General features: G+C 53.9%; 1 protein-coding gene across 1 annotated transcript in view; it reads right to left on the reverse strand.

Annotated features, from left to right (window-relative positions):
• Positions 1-228: 228 nt before the first annotated feature.
• FAIM2 (Fas apoptotic inhibitory molecule 2) overlaps positions 229-23,725 on the reverse strand; it is a 30,054-nt gene continuing 6,557 nt past the window's right edge. The window contains exons 6-12 of the mRNA XM_077170839.1: positions 18,569-18,619; positions 18,182-18,221; positions 17,668-17,705; positions 16,950-17,037; positions 16,633-16,728; positions 14,853-14,906; positions 229-1,940 (exon numbers count right to left, since the gene is read on the reverse strand). Coding sequence (XP_077026954.1) covers positions 1,791-1,940; positions 14,853-14,906; positions 16,633-16,728; positions 16,950-17,037; positions 17,668-17,705; positions 18,182-18,221; positions 18,569-18,619 — 517 coding nt within the window. The 3' untranslated portion in view covers positions 229-1,790. The remainder of the gene's footprint in view (positions 1,941-14,852; positions 14,907-16,632; positions 16,729-16,949; positions 17,038-17,667; positions 17,706-18,181; positions 18,222-18,568; positions 18,620-23,725) is intronic.

Below are 23,725 nucleotides of genomic sequence, written 5' to 3' on the forward strand. Positions count from 1 at the left end.
ACTTCGTTACCAAACCTCTCTGAATAATTCATTTTCTCTCTTCTGCAATGGGGAGATGCAGAGTTCTGACTTAGTAGAACGGCTGCAATGGATTAATTTAGACCAGCACCCAGTGGGCATCCCACCCATGCTCCCAATTGCCCCCCCACACACACACATCTACACACACAGCTACCCGTTCTTGGCTCCTTCTCTCCTCAAATACCCAAGATAGAACAAAAGTCCAAATGCTTCTGCAATTTTTCTTGAAGGGTGTAAATAAGAAGGGTGTGGAGGGTGGGATTGGGAACAGACAGCATACCTAGCCATCTTCCCCAGAGGCAAACAACACTGGCAAAGGAAGAAGAGAGGGGAAACTTGGAGGGAGAGGCCAAGGTAGGGTCCTGGTATCTGCTCTAGGTCTCCACCTGGTAACTTTCCACGGGCTGGGAGTCCTTGGTATGCAACTGACTGCACGCTCCCCCCAGGCATGGCCCCCGTCCTCTCCCTCCCTACCCGGGGCTGGTGACTGACGCACACCGCACACCCGCACACTGCACACCCGGGGCCCCCCCCCCACCCCCAGATCCCAGGCGCCTGGAGGCTGATAAGGAGCCCCAGCCTCATCACATGGGGCCAGCTGGAGGGATTGGCCCTGGCTGCTGCCATCAGCTGGACAGTTTCCAAATTGAGGAGATGGGATGATAAGGAAGGGAGGGGACTTAGGGACTCTGGGCTGAGTGGCCAGGGAAGCTAGGGGCTGGGACCTGGGCACTGCCAACTCCTGCAGAGGCTGCAGGAGACCTGGATGGGGATAAAGCAGCCAATGGCAGGGGATCAGGGAGGGATTAGGAAGGGACTCTGGCACAGCCGTGAAGGGCTGGGGGCAGGGCAAGATTCCCTCCAGATGGGGCTGGCCCAGCAGCTAGAACCACCCCATCTCCAGGAACATCCGATCCTCTAGGCCAAGCATACTTCCCTCGGCCTCAGTCCTGGGGAGGTGGGAGGTACGCAAGAGAAGAGCCAGAGAGAATGTGGGCCCTGGTCCTGCCAATCCCAAAGCCTCCCAGGTGGACTTGGGTCAGGGGTTGGCTCTACTGTAGAGCCCAGACTTTACAGTCGGTTCCTCTGCTTTCACCTGGGCAGGGTCCCACCTATCCAGGCAAGTGGCCGATGGCACTGGCTTCCCACTCCTCTCCCACTGCCCTCGCCCTCAGGACCCAACTCCCTAGAACAGGCAACTGGTCCCAGAGGCCTGGGACAGTCCCCGGGTCTATCCACAGCCTCCCTCCTGCAGAGTACACCCTCCGCCCTCCCCACCCCCCATCTCAGCGCAGTCTCCCCAACCTTACACAATGTCAATGCCTAACCTGGAAGGGACAGAAAGAAGAGGGCACACTGGACACAGGATAGTTTGCCCCGAGGTCACACAACTGTGGCAGCTTTAGGAGGGATTTTGGTGGGGGTGCGGGTCTCAGCCAGGCTCCCTGGGGTCTCTTTCCTGTATCTGAAACCCTGCTGGACTCCTCAAACCCAGAGGGGCCTCCGCCTTGACAGTGTGGGATCAGGTGCTGTAACTGGAGAGGGGGGTATGAGGGGCTGATGTGACTTCAGTTCCCCAGGGCCCCGATGGCGATGGCTAGTGTACAAGCTGCAGAGGGTGAGGATGAGAGAGCTGTGGGGAGTGAGCGGGCTGGCCACAGGCTGGGCTGGCAGCTAGTTTTATATCTGGGCTTGCAGGAGCATGGGAGAGGGTCAGAGGCCAGGAAGGGAGCATTCTCTGGAGGAGGGCCGGGGGTGGGAGAGGTTCCTCATTCCCGGTTGGTGCCAAAAAGCTGCAGGAAGAAGGTGAAGATGTAGATGATGTCTAGATAAATGTTGAGGGCTCCAAAAATATACTCCTCCGGGCTCAGGGAGTGGCGCCGGTTACCCATCAGCAACTGGGTGTCGAATGCCAGGAACTAGGAGAGAGAGAAAAGAAGTCAGAAGGTCTGGCCGCTGACACAGGCAAAAGGGGCCTGGTTTCTCCACCCAGGCCCACCCCAAATTTTGTGACCTTCACATTCTGCCTGGCAGTTCAGCAATCCTCCTCTAAAAGCCTGAATCTGGAACTTGCCCACCTTCCATCCCTAAGTTGATTCGACACTTATTTACTGAGCACCTACTATGTGCCAGGTGTGGGCACACAGCAGTGAATGAAGCATTCAAGATCCCTTCCCTCCTAAAGCTCACAGGCGAGCAAGAAGTCATTTTAAGTATGATGAGCTCAATCAAGGAAAAATATGAAGGGCCCCGGGGGTGGGAGTTGGGCTGATAACAAGGGTATTAACCTAGGTGAGTGAGTGTGGCAGGGAGTTAAGGAAGGCTGCCTGGAGGAGAGGTCCTTCAAGCTGAAGCCTAGTCTTCCTGTTCTTAAAGGACAAATGAATGCTTCAGATAAGAGTGAACATAGATGGATAATGGGCCATTTAGTCCTAATAACATCCTACCAAGTATGTGTTATATTATTCCTAGAGGAAATTCAAGCCCAGAAATGTTAAGTAATTTGCCCAAGGTTGCACAGCTAGGAGGTGGCAAAGCCAGCACTTGAATCGGAGCAGGCCAGCTCCAAAGCCCCCAAACTTAAGTATTCTGCTCTGCCGTTTATGGACAGAAAGGATGACACAAGTGGTAAACTGTTTCCCTCCCAGGAGACAGGCTCTCTTCTAGGGTGCCTTCTGCCTTCTTGGTCTAATGGACTAGGAACAGTCATTCCCTTAGCCTCTGCCCAGCAGTCCTGGGCACTAACCCATCGTGTGCACTAACTCCTATCCTCCGTACATAGCTTCCTTCTTGGGTCCAAGCCTAGGGAGGAGACACCCTCCTGAAGTAGCACAGGAAATTTGTTAGGCATGGTGCACTTTTCTGGGGAAAGAAGCTCACCAGTGCCTCCACGGTTATGAACCATTTGTCCCTGCGGGATTGAAATTCTTTAAATCCATTCACATTCTTGTGAACCAGGCTGTGCCCAGCCCTCCCGTCACCAGTGCGGAAGCCCTGTGTTCCTTGGGTCCTAAGAAATTCCTTCATTATATAACAATTATGTATAGAGCAACAACTGTATGCTGGGTGCTGGCTGAGAACTGAGGAGACAAAGAGGAATACCAAGCCATGCCCATCTGCAGGAAGTTCACAGCCTAGTGTGGGGTACTTACAGATAATAAAACAGGACATTCTGTAGGAGTGGTAGGAGGGCTGTGCAGAAGGAGGCTATGGGTTGTTCAGGAGGAAGGTGTTCTAGGAGAGGGGACATTTTACCCGGGGCTTAAAGGATAAGTAGGAGTTTGTTAGACTGAGAAGGCCTAGCAAAGCCCTGGAGACCCATGGGTTACAATGTGAAGAGACAGGAATTCAAGTGGCAGGAGCAATAGGGGAAGAGGGTAGAAGGAGAGAGGGCTAGACACTGACCTTGAAGCTTGGATTTTACCCTGAAGGCTGAACCAGGCCCAGCTCTTTCCTTTACCCCAGCCACCAACTCCTTGACTCCTGGAGTTGCTTTAGACCCAATCCCATGGATGCCTGGGAGAACCCTTGCCTCAATGCCAATCCCCACCGTGCACAGGGGTCAGAGGCTCTAACAGGAGTAACTCTAGAATGTGGAACATGAAGGCATGTCATCCTCCAAGACATGGTGGTGGTGGTGATGGTGAAGGAGTGATTATGAGTACAGGCCTGAAAGTTAGACTGACTTGGATCTCAGGCTCAGCACCACTGCTCCCTAGCTGTGTGACTCTGGGAAAGCTACTTAACCTCTCTGAGCTGTATGTTCCTATTTGTAAAAGGAGGTAAGCGGGTTTGCCTGGTGAGGTGGTTTGGAGAGTGAGATAATGGGTACACAGCTCCAGGCAGGGTGCCTGACACATGGAAAGCACTTGATGAATGGTAGCTATTAATGCGGCTTTTCTGCTATTACCTGCAGAAGAGGGTGCCCCTCTGAGAATGTGCATACGCTGCTGATGAGACACTGGTGTCCCCTCCATCTCACCGGGGAAGCAGAAGTGTTACTAGGGGAGCTGTGCAGACTTACAGAAGGACCCGGGTCTACGGGTAAACAGAACACAGGGTGCCATAGCCAGGATGGAGGGGACGCTGCCCAGGGTGTGTCAGGCTCTCTGGGCTCAGCAGCGTTGAGACTGGAGTGGGAAAGCTGGGGTCTGGTCCTGGCTCCACTGCTCGGTAGCTCAGTGTCCTCATCTACGAAATGGGATAGTAATATTTCTCCTGCACAGTGTGATTTTTGAGAGTAAACTGCCTCAGTGTATGTGGCATCAGCTATTATTAGTCTTGAGTATCATTTCACTCCATTCCACTCTGCCCACCCCCTGAATTTGATCTGGTTTCCAAGTAAATTTTCCCTCTGTAGAGTGATCGAGCAAGCAAAAAAGCCAACTCAAACACTGGCTGCTGAGCAGTCACGGCTGCCAGCATAAGTTAATAAATTGCCGATCTGGCTTATCAATCAGTAGCTTGCTCGGGTGATTTCCCAGAGCCTGGTCACCCCCCGGTGAGCTAATGAAATCGAATCTCTCAACCTAAAAGGCTTGGGGCTGACCAAGCCTGGGGGTGGCCCCTCCAAGAAGCATCCACCCAGGAGGTCTCCTGAGCAGCAAGCTGGCTTTTCTTTTGGAGAACAGATGAAATGATTTATACCCTCAACCTTGGTCTGTGGCCACAGATGCTTATCTGGCACCAAATTTCAACCCCACAGCCTGGCCCCACCCATCACTGTGGCTTCTTTAAGTCAGCTGAAGGCTTTTCATTCATTTATTCTCAATCATATTCATTAAGCACCTGCTGTGTCCCAGGGACTTTCCCCTCCTAGAACTGACAGCCTAAGGAGGGCAGAAGACATTATCAGAGATTAGGCTACGAGCATTGCATAGCAGGGGAAAGTAACCTGATAAATCCCCTCGGGCGATGCTTAACATGCTAACTAACATCTTGGTTGAGGACAGACCTCTTGGAGAAGTTTACATTTTGGTTAGCAGTTAAGCCCATAGTTGAGGGCTGACAACTGAGCTGACTGCTAACACCTTAAAGAATAGCAGATAGTTGAGTTAGTAAGTAGCCTGCAGGAGGAGCAGGGAATGGGACTAGGATGCTGATAATTTACTAAGGAAGTCTTTCACATGCTAATACTTTCGTCTTATCTCATTTTATCTCTTATCTTGCCCTGGTCAGGGGAAATTATACTATTGTGCATGTGAGGAAAGGCTCTCGGAGCCTCTTGGACACTTGCAGATGGTCACTGGTCTGGCGCCGGAACAAGATGACCTGTCTCCCATCCTGAAAGAGGCAGAGGCTTGTGGGGAGGGGCTGGGGGCATGCAGGGAGGGCACAAGGACCCGGAGGCAAACTTTTCCAGTCCCCTTGCTAAGTCCAGTGCTCCAACTGTATCTGTTGCGTGCAACCCTAGAGGACGAGGCTGAGGGGAGCCGTGAGGAGCTATGGCACGGAAAGGCCAGCTTGGAGCCATCAAGATGGAGGCACTGCATAAAAGAAACAACGACAACAACTAGGGCTGCTGGTGTAGAATCGGCATAAAAAATAACATATGGACCATGTCTGTACACGAGATATGCCAGCACGCACGCAACCGGGCGGCCCATCCAAGGCTGTTCACGCAGCGCTGGTTCTAACACTGAAACGCCAGAAACGACACCAAACGCTAACAAAGGGACAGTTACATCAACCCGGTGCTGAGGCGGAAACATTACAGATAAATGCGAGTGTGAGAAAAAAGCAAGTGGCAGCAAAATCTACATCACAAGATCCCTTTCAGGTTAACAGTCAACCTCAGAAAACAAAATGATATATGCCACGGGAACATAGCTTAACAAGTATCTACAAAAAGGCACATAGGAAGGTCTGGAAGGAGCTCACTTGTTATCTCTGGGGGGTGGGGAACCAGGCAGAGCAGGGTCAAGATGACTTTTGCCTGATCTGTATTCTCTAAGACATTTTTTTTAATGAAAAAAAAAACGTATTAATATATCATCTAGTTAGAAATAAAAAAGGAGCGTTAAAATAACATGGAAGAAGGGTTTCAGGAGGTGTTTGTGAACTCTTTCATTCAATTCTCACCATCAGCCTCGGTGACAGGTGTATTATCATCTCCGCTGGGTTAGGTGAGGCACAGGATAGAAGTGCCTTACCCATTTCACATAGCCAAGAGGACAGCTCCAGTCTTTTGACTCCAAATTTCCTTCCCTTTCCACTATGCAACACTACTAGGGGAGCACTGTGTGTTTGTGTGTGTGTGCGTGCGCGCGCGTGTATGTGCATGCACAGAAGGATGGAGGGAGTGGGAAGAGAAGCAAATAGAGCTCATGGCCAAGGCTCCCTGGGGCAGGGGTGCAGGGAGCCCTGGACCCACCTGGCCCAACGACCCCTTTCTGAGCTGGAGGGTGAGCCTGGGCTTTGGGGATTCTTTGGAAAGAGACCATCCAGCTTTAAGCTCTTGTGCCCTAGGGTGGGTGCAAGAGAAGTTGATGGAGCAGGGAAGTGGCAGAGAAGCAACTGGGCTGAGACTGGGGTTCCATTTCTCGCTTGGTGCCAAAAGAAGATCCTGTTCTCCTCATCCATAACCTAGGTGTCAAAAACAATAATGGAAAAGTATTTGCAAAGTCCCCTTTGGGGAATGGTGAGAATGGGGGAAAATTCAATCTCCCCAAGTTGGATTCTTGATATTCTCACAAGCAGTGTGGACAACCAAAGCTATAGGCTGAGCCCCCAGTCTTGGGGTTTGTTCATATGAAACTTAACCCCACAAAGGATAGGTCAAGCCTACATAAAATTAGGCCTAAGAGTCACCCCCAAGAGAACCTCTTTTGTTGCTCAGATGTGGCCTCTCTCTCCAGCCAACACAACAAGAAAACTCACCACCCTCCCCCTGTCTACATGGGATCCAAGGGTGTGGACCTTCCTGGCAATGTAGGACAGAAATCCTAGAATGAGCTGAGACTCAGTATCAAGGGATTGAGAAAAACTCTAGAATGAGCTGAGACTCAGCATCAGGGGATTGAGAAAACCTTCTCGACCAAAAGGGGGAGGAGTGAAATGAGACAAAGTGTCAATGGCTGAGAGATTCCAAACAGAGTCAAGAGATTATCCTGGAGGTCATTCTTACCCATTAAGTAGATATCACCTTGTTAGTCAAGATGTAATGGGGAAAAAAAAAAAAAGATGTAATGGAGAGGCTGGAGGGAACTGCCTGAAAATGTAGAGCTGTGTTCCAGTAGCCATGTTTCTTGAAGATGATTGAATAATGATACAGCTTTCACAATGTGACTGTGTGATTGTGAAAACCTTGTGTCTGATGCTCCTTTTATCTACCATGTCAACAGATGAGTAGAACATATGGAATAAAAATAAATAATAGGGGAACAAATGTTAAAATAAATTTAGTTTGAAATGCTAGTGATCAATGAAAGGGAGGGGTAAGGGGTATGGTATGTATAATTTTTTTTTCTGTTTTCGTTTTATTTTTCTGTTGTCTTTTTATTTCTTTTTCTGAATTGATGCAAATGTTCTAAGAAATAATCATGATGATGAATATGCAACTATGTGATGATATCGTGAATTACTGATTATATATGTAGAACGGAAGGAGCATATGTTAAGAATGGTTGCGTTTCTTGTAATTTTTTTAAATTAATAAAATAAAAAATAAAATAAGAAAAAAACAACAACAATGGCACAGACAATATTTGCAGGTAGCCCTGGGCCATGGAAAGCACCTGAGGGAATAGGGCTTGGCAGGTGTATGTGCCAGAAATCCCGGACCAGGATACAAGGGAGTTCTGTGGGAAAGCGTATGAAACATCCCGAGTGCAGTCATATAAGGAGAGCAGGCGTACAGTGCAAAGCACAGGCGAGGGAGCCTCACAGACCTGGGTTCAAATCTTGTCTTAAGTAACTTATCACTGCTACCAAGAGATACTGACTGACCAATGATTATACGCCAGGCACTGTTCTAAGTACTTTACGTATAGTCATTCATTTAAAACTCACAGCCTATGAGGCAAGTACTGCTGTTATCTCCACTTCACAGAGAAGTAAACTGAAGCCCCAAAATGTTACATAATTGGATCAATCCCCATAACGAGAATATGGCAAAGACGGGATTTGAATCCAAGTACCCTAGTTCCAAAATCCAGTGCCCTGAATTATGGGGTTAACATTTACAATCAAGTAAAAGCTGCCTTCTATCGAGAAACCACCATGTGCCAGAGGCTAGGCTAAGGGTTTTTTTTTCTGCCTTCACATGATTTATTTGCTCATTATGACAGCCTTGTGAGAAGGGTAATATTAGCTCTATTTCAAAGATGAGGCAACTGAGGCACAGAGAGGTTGAGTAACTTGCCCAAGGTTTCACAGTGGTAAGAGGATGAGTTAGGATCGACGGCAGTTTGGGTGGGGAGCACGGAGCCTCCTTGGACATTGCTCCCACTCCACAGCCCCCACCCCCCATGGACCCTTCTGATAGGGCCTCTTCAGCCTCTGGGTGGCGAAGACCCTCTTGGAAAGTGTGAGCAGTGACTCCCCCCTCCCCGCCCTGCCCCTGCACGCCTGGGCAGATGCTCCTCTGCCCTGCTCCCTTCGAGGCCTCTGAGTCACCCTCCCGCTCAGTCCCTCAGCCCTTGGTGTGGGGAGGGAGGCTTCTCCCACCCTCTCCTTGTCAGGGCCTGGTGAACTTCAGGGCTGGGTCAGGGCATTGGCTCCCAAGAGACAGCACCTCAGGAACAGACTGAGGTGAGGCGGGGATGGGGACACCGCGCCCTTCCCCCACCCGGCAGGACTCCGCTCCAACTCCCAGAGGGCTCAGGCGACCTCTCGGCCAGGGTGTCAGGGCCGCTTTAGAGGGAGAGGGGGCAGAACAGAAAAGGTTCTTGGCGGATCGTTCAGGCTCATGTAAACTATGGAGGCAAAAGAGACCCCAAACCCTGAGTGCGAGCAAGAGAAGCCTAAAATAAAATCATATGCCTGGCTTGTATTTGGGTAGCCACTTGTACTTTTCAGAGTAATTTGAAGTAACTGTGAGGAGGATGGGGTAGATATCACAGGCCCTGGGAGAAAGGGAGGGAGGCTCAAAGAGTAAGGGGTAAGCAGGGGCAGAGGCTGGACTAAATTTCCCCCAAATCCCTCAGATGCTGCAGGTTTGGCCTTGGCTAGTCACACTTGGGGGAACACAGGCTCCCCATCGGGGTTGGACAGAAGTAAGTGCTGGAAAAGCCCAGCCTGAAGGGGATGGGGTTGTGATGGCCCCTCCGGGCCCTATTGCTGGGGGGGAGTCAATCTGGAGGACCTCTGTGGGCCTCTGTTTTCCCATCTGTGAAATGGACAGGGAGAGAGAGTGGAAAGAATGCTGGGCCAAGAGTCAGGATGAACAGGGCTTTCGTGCCAGCCTGGCTGCTAACACAGCACGTGTGTGGCTGGATGCACCCTGGGCCATGGCATATGCCCCGTGAGGTCCTTTCCTTCCAGGGACTGAGGAAGAGTGGCTGTGGGCTTCCTCCCCAGGGTGAGGGGTCAGTACCCAGCCTCGGAGGCCGAGCACCTCTACAAAGTGTCTTCCCACCCAAGCTTCACTCATTCAAACACCATCAGCTCCCAAAGCATGTGGGACTGACCGTGCACATCCTCCACGCCATCCTGCCTGTGTCTCTGGGATACTGCCGTGGCCTCCTAACTGGCCTCCCAGCCCCTGGCCCATCCACATGGCTTCTCACTAATCTTCATTAGTGAGCCTGCAGCAGCCAGGCCGTTTCTCCCCTGCTTATCCCAAAGATAAGGGCCGGGCAGTGAGGCGAGAGTTCTTCTCCTATTGGGCCCAAAACCTAATTTCAAAAGTCCTATGCCTCATTTCTTCCCTAGGTCTCTGGGACTCGGATCCCTGATTTAAGTGGCTTGGAAACCTTGGCGTCTCCAAAGAAAGAACAACTACAAGGTACCCCAACCTGCCCAAAGTCACGTGGGCACTGGAAGCTCGACTGCAGCTGGAAACCAACTGGCCAGTCCCTTGGCTGCACTCCCTCTCTTTCCCGGCCCCAACACTCCCCACTCTGTCCCTTCAATCCTGCTGTGCCTAGCCCTGCCCAGCCCAGCCCAGCTCTTATGCTCCCCTGCCCACCTTTCCAGGAGCTTCTTCCAAAAAAACACTCAAGGAGAGGGCATGGAGGGGGAGAGGCAGATGGGCCACTTGAGTCCCAGTACCTTCCGAGTGACTCACCCACTTCCACTGGCATTTGGATTCTGGTGGGGCCAAAAACCCAGGGCTACCTGAGAATGTACAAAGGCTAGACATGGGTGAGGCCTAGGAGGGGCCTGTTCTTCAAGCTGGACCCGGGGCCCTAGGAAAGGCCTACCCTCAACCCACAAATCTCAGCCCTGTTCTGCTGGGTGACCCTGCCCTCAAAGATGGCAGAGTCTTTCAGGGGAGGGGGTAAAATCTCTAGGGTAGAACATGATTAGATTCTCACAGCTTCTCCACGACTTGGGCTGGTGGGAATTGGGGGGAGGGAGGGAGATTCCTGCTGGGGGTCTGGGACCTCCTCTGATGCTTTTCTTTACCCCCTTCCTGCACACAGCATTATCAAGTCAGCAGCTGGGGCAGGGTTGGGCTGAGTGCAGCCTGCAATTCTTGCCCAGCTGCAGCACTGACAGTCACCTGTTCTGCAGGGGGTAAGTGGAAGCTGGGGGAACCACACAGATTCACCAGACAGAACTGAGGCTGGGAGCAGGGTCAGAGTGAGGTCAAGGACCTTCCAAGTTGGGGTTAAGGGCAGGGCACGGGACCTTAGTTCTCGTGGGGCAGGACCTCTGAGGGGCCTCTGTCCACCAGACCAGAGAGACACTGAGAGAAGGGCAGGGGATCAGGGCAGCCATCCCTCTCCTCAACTTTCCCCTATCCCGAGGTACCCAGGGGACCAGCCACATGTCTTCCTTCCTTTGAGCCCATGATCGAGGCCAGGGGGTGAGCTGGTGGATTCACTCCGTGTGTTCCTAACCACTGTTTCTATAACCAGCCAAGGCCATCCATGTGTGTTGATCTCATAATGAAACATTATCCAGGTAGTTAGGTGCCAGGGCCCCTCCTTCCCTGTGACTCACAGAGGACTGACTGGGGCAGTGCTTAAGTCAGTTGTGCAGCTGGTGCTTTCTTTTGCCTTTTGCTCTGCCAGCACCTCAGCTGGACCTGGCACTGCTCCTCGGCCACATCTCCCTCATTCATTCATTCAGCACCTATCTCTGGGGCACCTGCTGTGGGCCAGCTACCCTCTAGGCCGTTGGCATTGAACCAGCCAGACAAAAATCCCTGCCCTCAAGGAACTTAAACTCTGATGGAGGGAGACAAGCAATAAACAAAGAGATCAGGAACATATATAATGTGGCAAAGGATGAGAAGGACTAAAGAGAAAAATAAATCAGGGAGGGGAATTAGGACGCAATATGTATGTGTGCAAATCTTGGAAGGAGGGAAGAGAGGGAGCTGTGGGCATATCTGAGGAAACGGCAGGTGCAAAGGCCGTGGGTTGGGAGTGGGCCTGGAGTGCTGTAGACCAGCAAGGAAACCCTGTGGCTGCAGCAGAGGCAGGTGGGGTGCGGGAGGAGGGCAGGTCAGCGAGGGCTGGATTACACAGGCCCTGGAGGCAGTGGGAAGCGATTGCTAGATGCCAAGCAGAGGAATGGGCTGGCCAAATTTCATTTAACAGGATAACTCCAGCAGCTGTGCTGAGAACAGACTGAGTGGCAGCGAGGCCAGCACAGGCCGAGGCCATTGCCAAGGGCCAGGTGGGAGAGGATGGTGACTCGGACCAGGGAGAAGCCGTGGAAGCACAGAGAGGTGGGCAGATTCTGGTTAGAAAGTGGAGGCAACGGCATATGCTGCCGGGCAAGATGTGAGGTGTGAGAAAAGGAGAGGAGCTGAGGATGTCACGAAGGCATTTGGCCCCCATGGCTGGAAGGATGGAGTTGGCATTTATTATGATGGGGAAAGCTGTGGGAGGAACGGGCATTCAGGGAAAGAGCAAGGGCTCAACCATGGACTTGTTACGTTTGAGATGCCCATTCGAATTCCAAATGGGGATGCTGAGTAGCCAATTGGAAATTCTAGTCTGGAATTCAAGGGCAATATCAATTTTATGGTCACCCATAAAAGAAGGCGCTCAAAGCCATGAGACTGATGGAGACTCCCTAGGGAGTGAGCATAGAAAGAGAAGAGTCTGATGGACCTAGGGACCGCCATTGTTTAGAGGTCTGGGAGACGAGGCAGTGTGATCAGAGGGGCAGGAGGGCAACCAGGAGCATCTGGGGCCTGGAAGCCAAGAGAAGAAGAAGCTTCTGGGCGGAGGGAGTGAGCAACTGTATCAAAAGCTGCTGAGAGTGAAGTTAGATGAGGACTGAGAAATGACAGCTGGCGTTAGCAGTAGGGAGGCCACTGGTGTCCTCAATGAAAGCATTTTTAAAGGGTTCAAGAGAAAATTGAAGGAGAGGAATTGGGAAGAGAGAAAGGAGGGAAGGAGAGAGAGAGGAGAGGGATTTGGAAATTCTTTTATAAGGAGTTTTGCTATAAATAGGGAGCAAAGAATGGGGCAGAAGCTAGAGAGAGATGGGGGTCAAGCATGTTTGGGGGCGGGGGGGGGCTGTTTTTCCCTTGAGGAAAATGATGTGCTGATGGGAACAATCCGGTAGAGAAGGAAATACTGCTGACGGAGCGAATGGGAGAATTGCTGGAGTGATCCCAGCCCCTCCCCAACGCCAAGACAACAGAAGCTGTGTTCTTTGGGGGGAGGCTATAGGGACACTGGAAGTGGCGGCGGGCTGGGCACAGGACATCTGGGTCCTGGTCCTAAATCTGCCCCTACAGGGCAGTGGGATTCTGGGCCAGCCCCTTAAACCCAGGGCTTCAGAAGTGGGAAGCCCATCGGGCATAATGTCAGCTCCGCCTGCCTGATGGTGGAGGTAACAGGTGTGAAAGTGCTTTGTAAAAATGCAATGGGCAGAACAGACAGCTGGAATTATTTTTATTATTCTAATAATGCAAGGGCTTATTAGATAAATTTAAGGGATTACCGTTCCTCCAGCCCGACCTGAATGCACAGCCTTCCTCTGTCGCTCACATGCTTGTGGTGACCTGATCCGCAGGCTGTCACCTACACTCCCTGACCCTCCCTCTCTGCTCACCCTTCTCCGGCTCTTCGCCAGCCTGGTTGCCCCTGGCTTGATCTGTCTTTTGTCCCCCGGCAGAGGCTTTCCCCCGAGGACTCAGGACAGCTATTCTGCAGGCTCATTCTCTGGAACCCTGACCCACCTTTTCCTTTGCTCTGAGTCCAGTTCACCACCCCATCCTTTCAATTGATACTTTTCTAGAAGGCATTGCCTGGAGGAAAGAGCACTAGTCTAGGAGCCAAAAGAAGTGAGTGTTTGAGGGACTGTCAGTGCTATACCCAGGAAAATCCAGGGTAAATTGGTATGAATTGGTTACTCTAGCCTTAACCAAAGCCACAATTTATTTGATTTACCAACATCTTGCTGGGACACCTTGGACAAATCACTTAACTTCTGTGGAGTTCAGTTTTCTCATCTGTATAAAGAGCGGCCTGGAGTCTCACTAGGTGATCCCTTTTTAGTCCCTTCCAACCCTCAAGTTCTGAGCCTGGAAGTCATTTATTCATTCCAAAATATTTACCGAGTGCCACTATGTGCCACTCAGAAATGCATGACTGTTTGAACCTATTTCTGGCTTGAACCCCACCCAAATCCCCAAAAAGCTCTGCTCACAATTCTGACCCCCATTCTTTTCTCCATCCCTGCAGCTCCAACCTGTCACCCACAAGCCTCTGGAGCCTACAACTAAGCCCAGAACTCTGGCCAGACTGAGTTGAGCCTGAGCTCCTTCTAGGGAGCGAGAAGAGAGTCTGGTTACCACTCCCACTGTTTACCTTGGATGGCCCCCCAAGAAGATGACACCAGCACCAGCTTACTCACATGGGTGCAACATCACAGTCAGATGCGTGGAGCCCACCTGAGCAAAACACCTGTGCTGGGCTGCTCCAGGGAGGTGTCTGCCACTAGTCTCCTCTTGTCCCCTGGGTATCTGCTCCCAGTCTATCCCGCCCCAATCCCCACCTAGCCTCAGACTCCAAGCAGGGGCTTGGAGCCACACTGTCCAGCTTCCCAATTTGGTCCTACTATTTCCTAGGATGCTGTGTGGCCTTGGGCAAGTTACTTCATGTCTCTGAGTTTCAGTTTGTACATCTTAATTTGCTGATAACAATAGAACCTATCTAACAGATTTAGGGTAAGGATTAAAGGCACATGGCAAGTTTGCTGTGGGAGAAGCAAGTGCTCCGTGAGTATTAGTTATTATTGTTATTATTATAATCATCATCATCATGGAGTCTCTCAGCCGCCAAGGCTAAGAAGAACCAGTTCGATCCAATGGTGTGTCTCTCACAGGAGACCTGGAATCTCTCTTGTCCCACGAAGCCTTTCCAGATCCCCTCTAGGAGAGTAACTACTTCCTCCGTCCCCATGGCCAGGACACCGCTACTCTCCCACCCCTACAAAAAGCGCCAACCCACCCCAGGAGGGAGGAGTAACTCTTGCCCAGTTATGTGTCTGTCTGGAATCTTCCGTCCCACTTCCTCTCCCCCTGCCGGGGCCAGCTGGAGTGTCTTGGTGACCAGAAGGAATCCCCCCCTCCGCGGCCCTGAGCCCAGCCCTGCCCACAGGTGCTTCAGAATAGGTCAGGGGCAAAGACCAAGAGGGCAATGGAGCCGAGGGAAATGGGGTCGGGAGGCGGGGCCCCCAGGGGGCCGGCCCACACTCACCAACGTGAACACGCCTGCTCCCAGCACGGCGTACACGGCGTGCAGCCAGGGCACCTGCGGGGCGGAGACAGAATAGGCTGAGGGCCCGTGAGATGGGGCGGCGGGCAGAGGCGCTGAGAGGCTGCGGGGGTGGGGGGTCTCAGTCCAGAAAGCAGGGCCCCTCTCTTGCCCCCACCCCACCACCCTCCCCGGCTGTCTCTAAGAAAAGAAGCCGCAGGACCAAGAGGGGTCCTTGAGCCTCTGAGTGCTCCCAACAGGGGCGGGGAGCCCCAGGCTGGCAGAGAGCATAGGGTGGCTGGCAGGGACTGTCCCAACGACCTGGCTGGGTGCTTCTCCCAACACAGGCCCCAGGCCCAGCCGGAAGAGGATGACTCAGGCTGTCAGGGCCTTGTCATCCTCTCAGCCAAGCTCTGGCCGGAGGGCTGCTCCTGTCTCCTGGCCTGTGCTCATTCCTGAACAGTGTGGAGTCTGTTTGTCCCCCTGGCAGGGAGCTCCCTGGCTCTGCCCGTGGAAGGAAGCAAGGGGCTCAGATGGAAGAGGGCAAAGACTTGAACTCGGGGGTGTGGTGGGGGTGGTCTGGGGCCCCTGCCGGCTGTGTGTGATGGATGGCCCGCAGGGCTGGAACGACACCCCTTCCCAACCTCTGCTTGCCCCCAAGTCCGGGGGCGCCCCACTGTGTCCGGCAACCCTTCAAGAGGTGGCACACCAGCCTCAGCCTCCAGCAGAGGGCCCTTCCCCAGAAGATTCCTGGAAACCCAGGGATCTCATCAGCCTGACCTGGGTCAACAAAGGGTTCTTTCAAGCTCTGGGGTCCCCCTTTCTATAAACCTCCCCCTCATTCTAGATACACAGAGGGCCCCCAGGCCAGCTCCGGCCCCTCCCTTCGTCAACAGGATCTTAGGGAAAAACAAGTAAATGCCAGAACCAATCCTGATGTCCTGGATTGAGAGCCAAATGCCCTGAGGCTGGGGCTGGGCAGGATGGGGGCTGGGGCAGAGGGGAGTGATGAATTTCTCCCCGGGCAGAAAAGGAGAGGTGGAGGAGCCTGTACCAAGACCTGGGGGACCCCAGCCCCAGCCCACTGAGCCCCCACCAGGGGTCCAATAGCACCATCTTTTGGATTCCCCAGGATTCAAACCTCAAGCTCCTCCTGCAATGCCCCAATCTTTTCCCTTTTCCATCTGCAGGGATCAGAGACTAATGGAATGAGTTCCTAAACACCAAGCAGTCCCATTTGGATGGTCCCAGGGCAGGCTGGGCATCTCTGAAAGAGCTGAGATCTGGCCGGCCCAGTGGACGCTCTAATGGGGTGGGGGATACCCAGAGCCCCACAGTCCCACCTCCCAGCTCACTGGCCAGCCAAGTTCTGCTTCTCTGGAGCTGGCTGATCCCCCAAGTCTCCCAGGAGACCCTTCTTCAGGGCCTCTCTCGGCCCCAGTGCTCCCTCCCCATCCAGCGTTTAAATGCTCCACACCCTCCCGTCAGCCTCACCTCCACCCTAGAGGGGAGGATGGGAAAGGTGAAGCCGGATGTCATTCTTGGAGCCAGGCAGGTGGCCAGGCCTGCCAAGAAAAGCCACCTTGTTTGCTCAGCTCTCGGGCTGCCCACACTGCCAGGGGAAGGTGCCAGGAGGGGGCCGACAGGAACGGCAGCTGGGGGTGGGGGTGGGGGCTTGGGCGCTGGTCCTTCCCTGGAGGGTGTAGAAGGGAACAGCACCCTTGGGTCTGTGAACCCTCCCCAGCCTTCTGCACGGGGCCTGCCGGGGCTCTCGCAGACTCACGTATTGGAAGGGCAGGAGGATGGCGAGGATAAGCCCGCTGAAGAAAAGGGTCATGAGCAGCACGAAGAGCACACCCTGGCAGGAGGTGAAGTCAAACTGTGGGGACAAGGTGGGTGTCAGCTGCGGCACCACAGGCCTGTATAAAGCGGTGTGGCATTCCCGACGGACCAGAACCGGGTGGCTTGCTGGCCAGTCCTGTGTTCCTCCCCCTACAGTCCCCAGAACCAACTCACCCCCTTTTCTTCTCCCTAGCCCTAGGGCCTAAGCGTGGACCACCCCCCCACCCCCCCATCCTGTCCACAGGTCCCAGAGCTGACCTTGGTCTGGAAGCTGAAGATGGTGACTGAAAGGCAGACCAGGGCCGTGATGCCCAGACACAGCAGCACAGATGTGGTGTTGTAGTAACTGCAGGAGTATCAAGGCACGAGGTCAGCTGCCTCCTCCAACCCCCCATGCAGAGCCCATCCCTCTGGTGCCAGGCCCTGATCCCACAACCTCTATCCCCTCTTCTCCGGGCTTCCCCAGCCTCACCACCGGGCCCTGCCCCTCCCCAACATGCTTAGACTCAGAATCATACTTGAATTATCTTGAAGAGGTAGGGAAGGGTTTGTGCCAGTGTCTGGAGGCGATTTACCTGGTGCTTGACTCTGGGGTCTTTTTTGGGGTGGGGGGGTGGTGCGGTGGTGGTAGTGCATGGTCCGGGAATTGAACCCGGGTCTCCTACATGGAAGGCCAGCATTTTACCACTGAGCCACCGTGCACCCGAGTCTGGGGTCTTTTAAGCTGCAGCTTGACAGGCTGAGCCTTGCTCTCCATCCCCCACTTACAGTCACACCACTGCCCTGACAGGGTCACTGTCTGGCTGAGTGCACAAGGAGAGGGCTCTAGGCTGCTGTTCCTGCCCATCCGAACCCCCTCCCGCATCCAAATGCCCCCAGGAAGGGCAGGGTTTGGGGGCAGCGCTCCTCAGGGTATGGCCAGTCTCTGACTCCAAGCCTGGCCTACAGCCCCTCCCCTCCCACCTCTTCCCTTTACCTGGACAACATCCCAGTGAGGTAGGCCATGGACAGGGTCTGGAAAGAGAAGCAGGGTGAGAGAACAGTCCAGAATCAGACTTCAGAGGCCCAGCCCACACTTGCATGCCTCCATCAACTCTGCGTCTGCTTCACCCCTACACACACTTACTTTCAGGGCTCAGGCTGGCTAAGGAGCACCCCAACAGCCCTTATGCCAGCTCCTTCCTTCACACCCCTGCTTTTTCCCCCTTTCTAGGGCTCCCCCTTCCCCCCTTTTCTTCATTGTCTATAGCTCTAGGATGCCCCATACAAACCTCTTAAAAATGAAAAGAGACAAGTGTCTGGGGAGACTGGGGGAGAAGACTAAGCCCATTTGGAAAGAGAGGGCAGAACTCCTTTGCAGAAGAAGTAGGGTAGAAATACTCCTATCCCCCAGTGTCCTCACGTTAGATGTCCCCCATCTAGTCTTCCTGGTCCTCGAAACCTTTCTCCCACCCTCTTCCTCCATCCCCAACCACCCCCACATCACTCACAAAGACAGTCAGGAGAATCAGGTTCCAGGGGAAATGTCTCCTGCAAGACAAGGCACAGAGTTCAGAGGGAAAGTGGGAGGTGCCAGCACAGGCTGGGCCCCTGCTGCAGGGAGGGGGGTCTCTGCCTAAACCCATTCACACTCCTGGAGCCTCTTCCTTCAGCCCTATTCCCATGTCCTCCATCTGCTCCCATCTATTCATCCACCTTCTCACCACCTCAGAGGTGCTAAGTAAAGGAGGGAAAGGCAGGCCGGCTTGACAGAGGCCCTGAGAGGGATAGAGGCCCTCTCAGGGGTGCACAGCACTTTGATGGCAGGCAGGGCTGGTTCAGAGCTTCCAAGATCCTGCTCACATTCCCACAAGTTATTCCTCAAACAATCATCATACCTGGGTCCAGAACAGCAGGCCAAGGTCAGGTATGTTGCAAAGAACACAGCGCTGCGAGAGGGATGGATGGGTGAGTCAGCCAGCCCCTCCTGTGCCCCCCCCCATGCCCCCCCAGCCCTTCTGCCAAGCCCAACCCACAGCCAGGCAGGGTGGCAGGGGGATAGGATGAGCCTGCCTCTAGAAATGTGCCATCTTGTGTATTGTGGTTCAGTTGTCCAGTTGTCACTGACCACCCAATCCAAAATGACCTCTCGAGGCACTATCTGATTGCTTCAAACAAAAAAGCTTGAATACAGTGCTTTCTATGTGCCAGGCACAGTTCTGAGTGTTTTACAAACACTAACTAACTGAATCCTCAAATCTCTATAAAACATGCTCTTCACTTTACAGCCGAGGCACAGAGAGGTCAGGCAACTTGTCCATGGTCACACAGCCCTATGGGGCAGCAGTGGGATTAGAACCCAGGCACCTTAACTGCAGAGTGGATGCCTGAAACTACTGCCCCACACAGCTTCACTCAGGCCGTCCACAGCCCTCAGCTCTACCTGTAACTACCTTGTTAGTTATCTGTTGTTGCCCTACTCTACTGGACCGAAAGATCAGCAAGGAAGGGCCCTTGCCTGTCCTGCCAGCACTTGGCCCAGAGCAGGAAGTTCCTAGTGTGGAATGAATTGCCGGGTCAGGTGGTGGTGTCCAATAGGAGGCTAGAAGTTTGCTTAGAAGCAGCCCAGAAACTGGGATTGAGAACCGAGGATTTGCTGAGGGCAGTGGAGGCTGAGGTCAGTCCAGGAGATGGGAGACGAGGGCGGAGGACCCAAGCATGGGGCACGTCCACGCCTGTCCAGATAGTGTCTCCGCCAAGGCAGGGCCTCCAGCCCCCATGGGCCCTCAGTGTGGGGCCACCATCCTTCCCTGTCTCCCTCCTCGGTCCTCTCATCCATCCCCCACTGCAGTGATTCCAAGAGTGTCTCCCCTATCCACAAACCTCCCTGGCCACCTTAGTCTCCTGAACAGCGTGGCCTGAATGTCCCAGAAAGGTGTGAGATGATGAGATGGAGCTGCTTTGGCTCCCTGCCTGCCACCTGCAAGCTTCCCATGGTGCATCCCTCCTCCCATTCCAGGCCAGGTGCCACCAACCTGGGCTCTAGCTCCCACCCCCTCCACTGCCTTGACCATTTCCAATTGCCTCAGCCTTTCTGCTGGTCCCTGTCCTCCCACACAAACCTCCTTAAGATGTTCCAACCGTTACCCAACATCTATCCCTGCTGTAGCTACTGCCACTTTATCTCCCCTCACAGGTCAGCTTCTTGACAGGGTTGTCTCCACTCCCTGTGTCCTCTTCCCATCTCCTCCTTGCTCTCCATCCTACAAATCCAGCCTCAAGCCCGCTTTGAGAGCTGCTTTTGCCACATCCCTGTGACCTCGCTGAGCCCAACCGACACTTGCCCGCCTTCATTTTATGTGACTTCTCAACAACATCTAATCTCCTGCTGTTTTTCCTGGTTCTGAAATGACACAGTCTTGGGTCTGGCCTCCCTGGCCACTCTTTCTTGGTCTCCCAGGGCTTCTCCACATCTGGCACCCTCAATCCAGGGTCCTGCCTGGGCTCTTCCCTCTTCACATTCTCCCGGGTAGGCTCACTCACTCACATGACCCCTTTCATCAGACAAACGCTCACAACTCACACACCTATATTTCCAGTCCAGACTTTTCTTCTCAACCCCGGATAGCCAACTACCTACTGGGCAGAAATGGCTACTAAGAAACATAACAAACTCAACAGGTTAGAACTGAACTCTCTTATCGTCTCTGCTCCTTCTCCCACGTCCCCTACTGCAGAGGACGTCAGCATCCACTGAGTCTCCAGCCGGAGACCTGTCTAAAATCCCCGAAGACCTGGCAATGCCACCCATCCATAGGGAACCACGCTCCACCCTTTCCATACGACCCTCACTTCACAGCCCGTTCTGCACCCTCTCAATGTACCCCCGGTGCTCCCCTCCACCCTGGAAAGGATCAACATCCGATGCCCACCTCAGAGGAGCCTCCTCTGTACACCGCGGACACCCTCAACCGAAGCCCCACACCCCCATTCCCGACAGGCCTGCTCACCGCCCCCCCCCCCCCCCAGGCGTGGCACCCGGAGGGCCAGTGCGTGACTTTGATCCTGTATTCTCACAGCTAATCTGTGTCTGGCACCCCGTAGGTGCTCTTTACCTGCTGAATGAAATGTCAGTTAATGCCAGAGAACAGGGCATGAAGGGGTTGAGAGGAATCTATTGGATTTGGGGAGTGGACCACCCCCCATCTTAACCCTTTCCTTCTTCAGTGGTTCTCAAATAATGTGGAAGTATTGTCACAGCGATGCGGAATTTCTACTGGGATCTGCTGCTGGACGCCCCCCACCCCACCCAGGCAGGGCAGTAGAACCCCAAATGCCAGTGGCCTCAGCTTAGAAACACTCCCGCATCTGTCTTCCTCTTCTGGTCTCACTTGAGTCACTGGCTGGTCACCTCTACAATATAACACCACCCTCGTCCGTGTGTCTCCTGGGAGCGGTTCCCCGTCCGCCTGACCAGACTGGAAGCTTCCTGACCATGAGCACCCAGTCCCCTGTTCTCTCTGGGTCCACAGCTCCTCCACCCTCAAGACAGGGGCAGGGGGCAGGGCAGGGGACTGGCGAGTGCGGCGAGGGGCCCGGAGTGCAGGCTTTGGGCCCCAGCAAACCCGTATTCCTGTCCCAGCGCCAGCTCCCATGGCTGCCGGGTGACCCTGGGCCCGTTCCTTGATTGCCAAGCCCCCCTTTCCACGTTTGTAAACCAGGACTAATGGTACCAACTTGCCGGGCTGCTGCTGGGACTGAATGAGGGATTGCCTGTCAAGCATTCAGCACAGGGTGAGGACTGGCAGACGGGAGCTCTCCTGACTAGAATTAGAACCCACTCCAGCTCTGGCCTCACACTTTCCCTGGTTTTCTGCCGGGTCCCTTCCACTGCCCCCTCCATCCCCCGCCCCCCCCCCAACTCTCTCGCCTTCCCAATGCAGGGAGCCCTAAGGTGATGTTCCCAGCTGCCACAGCCGCTTTGGCTCAGTGGGAACAATCAGACAATAAGGCAGGAATCCACTGAGGGAGAAGACTGGGGCCTTAAGAACGCCTGGGAGGGGGGAAAGGGGGGAGGGGGGGAGGCTTCCATCCCAGCGGACAGAGAATGAGTCACAGAAGAAGTGAGAGAAAGAGTGACTTACATGTCAGAGCCAGGGCCCCAGGGTCTGGGCTGGAGCCACAGCTGGTGACAGGTGTCAGGACAGGGGTGTCATGAGGCTTGGGTGAAGGCCAGCATCCAACCCAGTGTGCTCCCCTGACTGGTCCCACTAGAAGACCCAGTCCTGGGCCTGAGGGGAGGCAGCAGGGCACAGAGAAGTGTCCTGATTCTGCAATGCTAAAGACCTTGGTTTCAATCCTAATCAGGCTGCTCAGGAAGTAGTAACTTCTCTCTGAGCCTCAGTTTCCTCATCTGTAAAATGGGGATAATCCTACCCCCATTTATCCTACCTGCCTGGTTAAAGTTGTTGTAAGGATGAAGTGAGAAACAAAGTGCTTAGCACAGTGCTTCAAGCACTGAAAAGAAGTGGTCTTGTTCTTACGGCTATTATTGTTATTCTAAAATGGAGAAACTGAGTGGCTCAGTGGCAGAATCCTGCCTGCCCTACTGGAGACCTGGGTTTGATTTCTGGAGCCTGTCCATGCAAAAATAAATAAATAAATAAATAAAGTAAAAGGGAGAAACTGGGACCAAGCCCTCAGGGAGCACCATGTGTGGATCTGAGCCCCACCAGGACCCAGAACACAAAGGCAGACTGAGGCAGAATGGGTAGAGCTGAGGGGCAGAACCCAGACAGGCTTCCTGGAGGAAAAGGGCAGCACCCTGGTGGCGGAGTCCATGTCCACGTCTGATTCACACGGAGGATGCTTCCTCACTCCCAACCCCTCTCCCACTCCTGCCCCAAACCAGTGAGCCAGAGTACCTCCTTGCTCTCTGCCTAGAGAAACTGGGGAGGAGGGACTCCGGCTCTCACCACAGCGTCTCGTGCCCACCCCCTCCCCCATAAATGGGGTGGACTCTGCCTCCAATTCCCCACCTGCTCATTCTTGGGCTGTTCCCCTGCCACGTTCTGCTCAGGGCACAGAGTCCCACAGACCCTCCCACAGAAGGCCTTGGGAGGAGCCTGGGGACTCCACTCAGAATTCGCAGGCAGTGGAGGCTGCCAGGCAGTGCTGACGGGCCAGGAGCCATGCCAACCCGCCATGGGGGCTGGCCCAGTGGCAGTCCCTAGGGGCTCATTAGCTTTACCACACAGTGCCTCCCAGCTCCCCTAGACATAGTCCTCTGCTTGCTCTGCAGACGGGCCTCCATCCCATGCCCTAAGAAAGGCTCTGGGTGTGACTGTCTCCCCACCTAGAACCCACAACCTGAGCAGGCCAGCTCTGTCTTTGAGGAGCCCCAGAGGTCAGGACGAGTCTCCTTCCCATCTGCCTTCGGCTAGCTTGTGCTAACTCTAGGCCCAACACTGAGACTGCTCAGGGTTCGGGTGGTCTCGGGGGCTTTGGACTAATCCCTTCTAGGAACAGGTCTAGGTCAGACAGCATTCAGAGCCTCCTACATCTAAGGCCCCGCTGCTCTGCTACGTGTCCCGGGATTTCCCCGCACGGAGATTCCAGCCATTCTCCAGCCTAGTTCCTAAAGCCACTCCCTGCCCCGCGGCTCCTAGCCCCCCATGCTGTCCCCAATCCTCTTGGCCCATCTTTTGAGGTGCACAACTGGTGTGGACTTAGTGCTTGAATGTGCAGGGCTCACTTCTTCCCTCCTCGGGCCGCCGCTCCTTCCATGCAGAGGCCTCCTCCCCAGAAGCCCCAGTACAGGGCTGGGCTCACAGGGGCAAGAGCAGCTCGGCTCTGGGCCCCGGGGTGGTTTGGGCCTGGAATGATCCAGGATGATCCCTGAATTGCCCAGGATGGGTCAGAATCACCTATATCTTCAAACCTCCATGCCCAAGTTATCCGAAATGTTCCTTGAAGAGTACAGGGCCAGCAGGAACCAGGTGGCTCCAGAGCTGAAAATGAGCCAGCTGTGCAGAGGTGTTAAGAGCTCAGGCCTT

Source organism: Tamandua tetradactyla, chromosome 7, assembly GCF_023851605.1.
Source record: "Tamandua tetradactyla isolate mTamTet1 chromosome 7, mTamTet1.pri, whole genome shotgun sequence".
NCBI lineage: Eukaryota > Metazoa > Chordata > Mammalia > Pilosa > Myrmecophagidae > Tamandua > Tamandua tetradactyla.